We start from the raw sequence: 10,104 nt of genomic DNA on the forward strand, positions 1-10,104 counted from the left end.
AATAGATGTTATGGAATAAATACATGAGCAACGCATGAGCATTGTTAAATTAGTTGTGCAAGAGCCAAGTGCCTATGTAGCCCCATTGATATATAATGCATTGAGAAGGAAAAAAAGAATGCAAAAGATTTATGCCAAGACCATGTGCATTACCATTCTAGTTTATCATTCCAAGTTTGAAATAGATACATCACAAGTTGGTTAGCAGCTATGTACACTCAATCATGATTTGGGTGAGAACATGGAGCCTTAATTCTAGTGCGCATGACTAATAAATGTTCAACCATGGTTTAATCCACACATTACATAAATGACATATAAAGGTTTAATAGAATCCTAAAATGGCTTGAAAATCATAATATATATCAAGGAAAACATACTATTATAGATCTTGAGATTGAAAACAAATGAAAGATAACCTAAAGCTAAGCTCTAGGTGATATATGAAATTTTGGGTCACATAAAATAATGTGTTATAAGCCAAAATGTCTTTATTAAGCCCGTGAATACTTGTTCTGTTTAAATAAAGGTAGAAAGAAATCTACTGAATGTAATTCTCTAAATACCACTTGTATGTATCTACAAGCCCATCCCTCAAAGAAATATTGGGGTTCCATCCCATGCTTGCTAACCTTGAGCTGTCCATGAGCTTTCGAGGAGTCCCATCTGGTTTTGTAGAATCCCATTTAAGCTCCCCACCAAATCCTACAACTTCTTTGACAAGCTCTGCAAGTTCTTTGATTGTCACTTCAATTCCACTTCCCATATTCACATGGGGAAAATCACTGTACTTATCCATTAGGAAAATCACTGCATCAGCCAGGTCATCCACATGCAGGAATTCCCGCAAAGGTGAACCAGTGCCCCAAACAACCACTTCTTTTGCTCCAGAAACTTTAGCTTCATGAAATCGACGCATTAAGGCAGGCAACACATGAGAATTCTCAGGATGAAAATTATCATTTGGGCCATAAAGGTTTGTGGGCATACCAGAAATTGCATCCCACTTGTACTGCAGACGGTATGCTTGACACATTTTTATCCCAGCAATCTTAGCAATAGCATACCACTCATTAGTAGGTTCCAGAGGACCAGTCAGGAGTGCATCTTCAGTGATTGGTTGTGGAGCAAATTTTGGATAAATGCAAGAAGAACCCAGAAACAACAGCTTCTTCACACCATTCCTATAGCTTGCATCAATCACATTCGTTTGGATTTGGAGATTGATGGCTATGAAATCAGCAGGGTAAGTATTGTTAGCATGGATACCCCCAACTTTGGCTGCTGCAACAATCACATATTTGGGCTTCTCTTCTGAGAAAAACTTCTCAACATCTGCTTGTCGAGTGAGATCTAGTTCCTTGTGAGTCTTAAGGACCAAATTCTCAAACCCCAATTCATGAAGCTTCCTGACAATAGCTGAACCCACCAGTCCCCTGTGTCCGGCAACAAATATCTTCCCCAATTTGTCCATCATGAAGGATTCATTGCAGGTTTCTGTGATACAGAATGAGTAATAATAAGCAGCAGAAATTGCACTCTATGTGAGTTTCATCGATCTGTTATCATTGTTACTTTATAATCCTGATGCATATGCATATCTGAATCTAAATTTCTGAGCTGCTTTACAAGACCAGGAATTAGAATTCATAACTTCCCTACAAGCAAACTGTATGAATGATGTTTTAGAATAATCAGAATTGAATGTTGTCAAGTATAAAGTTTGAAGGAATTATTGAGAGCTTTCCTAATATTCCTATTTAGGGATATTACAACCTATCTCAGACACATGGTGAGAAAAAAATTAACACAGGTCAAAACGAAAACACTTTCCAGTGAAACACCATGTGGAGGTAAAAGAATTACAAAATAAACAAATCATTAAAAGAGTGATAACAAGGTTTCCTGAAAAAGATGTTATGAAAGTGACCCAGCAATGGATTGGACATGTAAAAGTTGAATCCTAAAGCAAGTAAAACAGCTATCTGCACAAACAGAACTTTTCACAGCATGAAATTAAAACAGAGGAACAATTAAAAAGGTAAAAGTTGTCTCTTAGGTCATGGCAAACCCCAATGCCAGTTTGGCATATCAGATCCCTTGTGGAACCCCACAAAACAATTTATTTCCATTTACCTCATATTGCTCAAAATTTTGTAGCCCTAAGAAGACCACAAAAGACGCTCTTTCTATTTATCTTATATGTTCTTTAAATTTTGTACCCTCTAGAAGACCACAAGAATGGTTTTTTTCCCATTTACATTAGATATTGTTCAATTGTGTAGCCCCAGAAAGATCAGAAGAGAATTTCTCTCTATATATGTTGTTCAACCCCTAGGAAATCAACAAGAGAATTTCTTTCCATTTACCTTGTATATTTCAAATCTGTACCCATAGGAAGCTTGCAAAAGGACTTCTTCTTATTTACCTTGCATAATTTGTACCCATAAGTTTTGACCTCGTGATGAATCTCAAAAACAAAGCCAAAGTTGACAATTAACCCCATAAAAAAAAAGACATACAAAAATCTTCTCATCTTCCATTTAACTAACCAACATATTATGATTACATCTACCAAAAAATTGGTTTTCTGCCTTCCTAAGAGTTTGAATCAATCAGATATCAGTAATAGGGTTCCATGGGAAGGGCTGCAGCTCCTAGTTCTATTTGTCAGTGGTCTCATGGAATTCATTTATTTAAAACTGCAAAGTTTAGAATGTATACCTGAAAATGCGAAGTAGATATTTTTAAGAAAGAAGAATTTAAACTACTACTTGCAGTGTGGGGGTCAAACTTTGCAATCCCTGCAGAGATATTTTAGCAAATTTTTTTGCCAAATGCCAGCATCCTGTTGGTGGTGTTTTTAAAATATATTTTCTACAAACAATTAAGTAACAGTTTTCCTTGTCCAGTTCTCGGATAAACCGTAGAGACATGAAAATATTCTGTACTACAGGGCTCTCTAACGGCATTTGGCTCCTAAATTTCCTTTTTAACACGTACGAATAAATTGCTCAAGCAACCTTCCATGGGAATGGAGAGCAGTCCCATGCTTGGACTACTGATTCTATTTTTAGGTAAACCATGATCCCATGCATATTTTTTTAACAAATTCTACAGGTAGGGTTCCATGGAAGAGGCAGCATATACATATATTCACACGTTTGCATACATTTTTCGGAAGTTCAAATATGGCACCTTGATGCAATCAGTAACCTACATGAGACAGCTGGATGAAAAGACAGGACACACATATTGTTGAAATATGTCTAGGTCGAATCCCTAGCGGAATTAATTTTAATGTGGCCCTTGGCCTTAAAATTAATTGTATTGATATAATTGATTAATGTTTAGGGCTGAGCCCCAATTTGGATAGCTTGTAATTGGGCTGGGCCCAAATAGATATCAATGTAACTTGTGAATGTTAAGGGCAGGCCCTATTTGGGCACTCAACTTATGTAACTTATAATGGTTAAGGGGCAAGACCTATTCATTGTGTAACTTGTAATTCAATAGGTCGGGACCTATTGAATATGTAACTTGTAACTTGGGGTAGGTTCTATGTAATTTGGCACCAAGGCCGACCTAGGCATAAGGGTTAAAGGCATGTTTATAAAGGAAGTGACTTGAGGTCACAAGACACACATTCAGCGAATATCCTCTATCTTCATCAGGTAGCGAATTGTCTTCTATAATCAGCAAATTTCATTTAGAAGACAGCGACCATATCTAAAGGATAGTGAATCAGTATTAGAGGTCAGCGAACTCCTTCCAGCTGTGAGCGAACTACTAGTCAGCGATCTGCCCTTGTGTTCCGATCTGCAAGCTTCAGCAAGCAGAGTTAAAGCCCAGCGAACCCTATCAAGACTGAGCGAACATCTTGCAAAGCTGAGTTAACTTCATACAAAGACAGCGAACTCAAATCTGGGCTACCAAATTGAGCTACATGGATTTGATTCTTCAAGTTGTTATATATCTCAGATAAGTTGTGCTTGTGCCCTAGAAGGCTATATTGTAAATCTGCCCTGTGGTTAATATAATACAATCTGAGATAGTTGTTGCTGGGTTTTTTCCACCTCCAAGAGGGAGATTTTCCTAGGGTACATGTGTGTTATGCGTATGATTTACTTTGCATTCTGATTTTCTGTTCTATACTGCTAATCTGATTGCTAAAACTAACATGGTATCAGAGCCAGGTCCAGGCTAGGAGCCCCAAGCACACGAGAGGTGTGGCTTAAGGGGGGGTGTTGGTGTTAGAAATAAGCCACACCCGGACCGATGATGGACTGGTCCAAGAGGGGCCAGTAGCTCAGTGGTAGAGCACTCTAGTAGCATATGGAAGGTCCTAGGTTCAAGTCCTAGCTGGTCCATGTCTTAACATGGTATCAGAGCGGGTTCCTTCTATAAAGCCTAACAACTTGAAGGTAGATCCTGTATTCTTTTTGCAAACTAGGGCTGAAGAAGTTTAGCGTGAATGATTGGGAATCGATTGTATCAGATTGTTCTACAACAACATAACAGCTTGAAGATTGAGGGCATCGATGGGGTCGTAACAAGAGTATGAAGGCTTCAAATAAAATCTTAGAATATAGGAGTTTGTATTCCTCTACTCTCTTTTCCTTACTTCTGTTAAGGGTTCGCTTAGTTTGAGGATTTATATCTATTTACTTTGTTGTTATAGGGTATTAGTTCTTTTAGTTGTAACCCTAGGTTGGGGTCTTAACTAGAACAAGAGTTTTCTTGTTTGTTAACTATCTCATCAAAGATATGTTGGTTTTGTGCATTTGTTTTCTTCTAGCTTCAAACCCTAGTATTCCTTGTATTTTATTAAGGGTTTGTATAAATCCTAGGGTTTGTGACTGTCACCCTAGTTCAAGCTTTGTCCTTGTGTTAAGAATTTGTTCCAACCCTAGTTCGAGTTATGGAAGTTGGTATTCAGTTATTCTCTATTCTAAGTATGCATACCTCAACATTATTCTTAACCCAAATCCATGATTTGCTATGAGGAATATGCAATGATCCAAATATCAATGATGGTATTGATCTGAATATTGATGATTCTTTGATGTGGTGATCTAAATATATCATAAAGTTGGAAACATATAATATATAGTGGTCTATTCTTCTTCATTCATCGTGGCACATATGCTTGGTATTTAGTTTGTATGGGGAACACTCCCTATTACATTTTGAAGTAAACGTTTATTGAATAGTAATGCTTGATTAGTTTCTGCTTTCTTTTCATTAAAGCAGAATATACTTGAGACTTTGTTCAATTTCTTGAAGATGAAACCTAAGAACAATGCAGAATAAAAGTATCTAACCTATTGAACAGACATTATTCAGTAAGAATGATGTGGGCGCTCCCACCATGGAGATTTTGTGGCCTCAGTTCTTTTTTGGTATTTATCAATCATATGTTTGTGCTCAACTATACAATGTGTCTCTTCAATTGAGTGGTTGGTGCTTACATAATTATCCTGTATTCCTTCTGATTAGTTTAACGCATTGGCTGGGAAGACAACTTGGCTTATGTACACTATTTTTTTGAAGAAATACACTTGTTTTAGTTCTTCTGATCAGTCATTATTTTTGCAATACAATAATATGATTAGATGTGATCAACATATGACATTTTTCAGTTCTTTGCACAAGCACGGTTATCTTACTGTTATTTGTTCAATAATTTACAGAATGTTGTGTAGTTTTATACTATGATTGAAGGTATTCGAATTGATCATATCATATCACAATGACCTCATTTAGGAAGAGCGATTGATGACTGTGAGCATCTTCATATTCCTTGGACTAGCGATGTACAACTTGCTCTCATTGAGAAGTCAGTAGATATATTAACTCGAACATTGAATTCATCAACCAGAGAGAGCCACCAAATTTTAATTAAGGCAATTCACAGAGTTGAAGGGTGAAGTTCCAAGCGACCCTTGCGTGTAACTCCAATATGTCGTCGCTGAGCTGAAGGTAGATGATATGTGATGGCAAGGGCCGAAGGCCATGCAGCCATCGGAGATCCATGGGCTTGAAAATGGAACAGCTTAAGAACGTTGGTGGATTGTGTGGGAGTCTAGCCAATAAAGAGATAAGTTCTCTTATATTTGAATCATGTTCATGAATTTTCATGTTATTATTAATTCATTCTATTGGGATGTTGAATCATGTTTGATTGATGTTTCTCTTCAAGATAGTCTTGAACTATTATGCTTCAAGCTTCAAAGGGAGCTTGGAAATAGACATTAGAGCCTATACAAGCTTTCAACTCATTCCTTCACTTGAGAAGAAGGTTGAAGGTATGCCATGTTCATAATGATTGTGCTATGGGTTCTTTTTCGTAGAAAGTGAAAGTAAGGGAAAAAAAAAATTAGCATTTCTCATTTATGAAAACTTATGATGGTTGCTTTCCTTAGTGGATTCTTATATTATGTAATCTTCATAAGATCTGGTTGTCACAGCTTTATATTAAGGATTCTTATAAGCTTAGGACTTTGTAAGCATGATGCTGATCCTATCGGATTAATGTTGAAATGCTAACTCTAATTTACATATGATTTCTAACTAGAAAGAGTTAGTTTTAGAATTTGGAATAAAACTAGGCCTAATGCATTACTCTCTAGAGTTAGAAGTATGCCAAGGATCCAATGAATTGATATCTTGAATAATGGATTGCAGTGTTTCTACAGCTAACTCTGATTGTGCAGAACCATCGGAGTACAAACAGCTAATTGGATCCTTGATGTATCTAGTTAACACTGGACCGGAAATTTGTTATGCAGTGAGTGCCCTCAGCCAGTTCATGAACAAACCAAAGCATGTTCATCTTGTTGCAGCCAAGCATATTCTGAGATATTTGCGAGGCACAGTTGGCTACGGGTTGAAGTATCCAATCAACACTGTCATCACCTTGAAAGACTACTCTGATTCTGATTGGGCAGGAAGAGCACTTCAGGAATTTGTTTCAATTTGGGTTTTGTTGTTATCTCCTGGACCAGCAGGAAACAGTCCTCAGTTGCATTAAGTACTGCAGAAGCTGAGTACATTGCGTCAAGTGTGGCGTCAAGAGAAGCAATGTGGCTTCGCAAGCTTCTTGTTGGGTTGTTCAGACAACCTTGGGAACCCACTGTCATTCATTGTGACAATCAGAGTTGTACTAAGATGTTTGTTAATCCCGTGTTTCATGACAGGTCAAAACATGTGGAAACTCATTATCACTATATTCATGATATGGTACAGAGAGGTGCCATTCAGCTGAAATATGTCAGCACTGATGAGCAAATTGCAAATGTTCTCACCAAGCCTCTAGCTTGTGTGAAGTTTGAATACTTCAGAGAGAGACTTGGAGTTGTTGAGAACACAACTTTGGCTGAGAGGGAGTCTCAATCCCATTGATGCACTAAGTTGCATCTTCCACCCTCTGCGAGCAATGCAAGGTGGAGTCGCCCTCTACAGGAAATGCAAGGTGACATTGGATCCTTCTCAGGGAGAAGTTGAGGTGAAAGACCTCTTCCACCCTCTGCGGGCAATGCAAGGTGGTGTTGTATTCTTCTCTAGGAGAAGTTGAGGTAAAAGACCTCTTCCACCCTCTGCGGGCAATGCAAGGTGGATCCATCCTCTGCGGGTATGCATGATGGGTATCATGGAAGGAGTCCATGATGTATATTGAATTCATCCTCTGCGGGCATGCATGGTGAATATCATGGAAGGAATACATGATGTACCTTAGAACCATCCTCTGTGGGAATGCATGATGGATATCATGGAAAGAATCCATGAAGCATGGTCACGTTGTAACTTGATTATTCAAGGGATCCTCCCTAGCTAAGAGGGAGTGTTGAAATATAGCTAGGTCGAATCCCTAGCGTAATTAATTTTAATGTGGACCTTGGCCTTCAAATTAATTGTATTGATATAATTGATTAATGTTTAGGGTTGAGCCCCAATTTGGATAGCTTGTAATTGGGTTGGCCCAAGGATATCAATGTAACTTGTGAATGTTAAGGGGCAGGCCCTATTTGGGCACTCAACTTATGTAACTTATAATGGTTATGGGGCAAGACCTATTCATTGTGTAACTTGTAATTCAATAGGTCGGGACCTATTGAATATGTAACTTGTAACTTGGGGTAGGTTCTATGTAATTTGGCACCAAGGCCGACCTAGGCATAAGGGTTAAAGGCGTGTATATAAAGGAAGTGACTTGAGGTCACAAGACACACATTCAACGAATATCCTCTATCTTCATCAAGTAGCGAATTGTCTTTTGTAATCAGCAAATTTCATTTAGAAGACAGCAACCATATCTAAAGGATAGCGAATCAGTATTAAAGGTCAGCGAACTCCTTTCAGCTGTGAGCAAACTACTAGTCAGCGATCTGCCCTTGTGTTCCGATCTGCAAGCTTCAGCAAGCGAAGTAGAGTTACAGCCCAGCAAACCCTATCAAAACTGAGCAACATCTTGCAAGGCTGAGTTAACTTCATACAAAGACAGCGAACTCAAATCTGGGCTGCCAAATTGAGCTACAGGGATTTGATTCTTCAAATTATTATATCTCAGATAAGTTGTGCTTGTGCCCTAGAAGGCTATATTGTAAATCTGCCTTGTGGTTAATATAATACAATCTGAGATAGTTGTTGCTGGGTTTTTCCACCTCCAAGAGGGAGGTTTTCCCATGGTACATGTGTGTTATGCGTATGATTTACTTTGCATTCTGATTTTCTGTTCTATACTGCTAATCTGATTGCTTAAACTAACACATATGAACACATACACACCAATGTACGCAAAACTTTCAAGAGTTCGGCATCTGGATACATTTTTTCACCACAGACAGGAGCCTAGGCCAGACTGCAGCACATACATACACATCCACACATTTCCAGAAGATTAGCACTTTGATCCACTGATTTACTCTAGTCAGGAGCTTTAGCGCACTTGGGAAACACGGGATGAATGCACATTAGAACCCAAAACCTATTCATCCCAAGGCTTAAATATGCCCTCGAATTTATTTTTCTACATCAATTAAGAAACAAAACAATCCGACAGAAAATAAAATGAGCATCAAGCATTTCTCTTACCTTGGCCCAGATCACCCATGATGTCCAATTGAGATCTATAGCTGAATATTGTGCAATAACGAAGAGCAGATCGAAATGGTCCTTATGCAGTCATATCAAACCGATGCAGAATAACACCACCTGATGAATTGGAACTTACAGATCAGTATACAAAATGGAAGATCCGCATCTAAACAATTCCAATCATTAGATGAATTGAAACTTACAGATCAGAATGAAAAATAGAAGAGCCGCATCTAAACAATTCCAATCATGAGATAAATTACCCAACTAGACCCCTCTCCGCGATAAGTAAAGCAAGTGGAAGCAGATAAAAAGAATATCTTAAACCATGATAAAGCTCTTATGTCAGATCTAAGCTTCCAATAAACGTGGAATAAAACATTCAGTAAAAATCATACGATTTAAGAAACCAATTTTCATAACTTACAAATTTTGCTTGATGAAGATTATAGTCTTTACGAAGGTAACTATCGAAAAAAATTCAGCAACTTGCAGTGCAAGAACTTAGGTTTTGATTGTTTTGGCCCAACGGTTTTATATCAAATTTACTTTAGAGTGATTTTAGTTTTATCCTTATTTTATTATACATGTGGGGAATTTGAATTTCATTCAATGGTTTGATCAAAGGAATATATCATCACTTATCAATTATATTCAATTAGAGGAAGAGTACCAATAGCCGTCATAGTTCTAATAGGCGCACACTTGTTGTCATAGTGACCCCCCCCAATAGTCATCACAGTGAAAACACCATTAATAAATTTGTTTTGTACCAATAGTCGATCATTTTTTATAAATTTTTGTTCATAATTGGCCCATTTGTGCACCACTATTGGAACATTTGTGCACCACTATTGGAACATTTGTCCACAAGTACTGGCGATTTTGAGTGGACGGTTACTGGAACATCTTTAGTTAGGTATCAGGCAACACTTTGAAATGTGTACTTTTTGACCTTTGTGCGCATAACTGATTCCACAGCGTGCATCGTTACTACCCAGAAGCCAG

The 10,104-nt window shown here is 37.9% G+C and overlaps 1 protein-coding gene across 2 annotated transcripts; it reads right to left on the bottom strand.

The window, feature by feature from the left end:
- Nucleotides 1–342: 342 nt before the first annotated feature.
- On the bottom strand, nucleotides 343–9,674 carry LOC131078439 (putative GDP-L-fucose synthase 2). Of its 2 annotated transcripts, XM_058016142.2 has the most exons (4): nucleotides 9,524–9,637; nucleotides 9,300–9,416; nucleotides 9,094–9,213; nucleotides 343–1,497 (listed from the first exon to the last, which is right to left on the bottom strand). In XM_058016142.2, exons 3-4 carry the CDS (start codon nucleotides 9,110–9,112, stop codon nucleotides 542–544), a joined length of 975 nt encoding a protein of 324 aa, XP_057872125.1. In that variant the 5' UTR covers nucleotides 9,113–9,213; nucleotides 9,300–9,416; nucleotides 9,524–9,637; the 3' UTR covers nucleotides 343–541. The 2 variants fall into 2 exon arrangements, with proteins under 2 accessions (XP_057872125.1, XP_057872127.1); XM_058016144.2 differs by lacking the exon at nucleotides 9,300–9,416 and having other exon boundaries at nucleotides 9,524–9,674.
- Between the last annotated feature and the right edge of the window lie 430 nt (nucleotides 9,675–10,104).

Source organism: Cryptomeria japonica, chromosome 7, assembly GCF_030272615.1.
Source record: "Cryptomeria japonica chromosome 7, Sugi_1.0, whole genome shotgun sequence".
Lineage (NCBI taxonomy): Eukaryota > Viridiplantae > Streptophyta > Pinopsida > Cupressales > Cupressaceae > Cryptomeria > Cryptomeria japonica.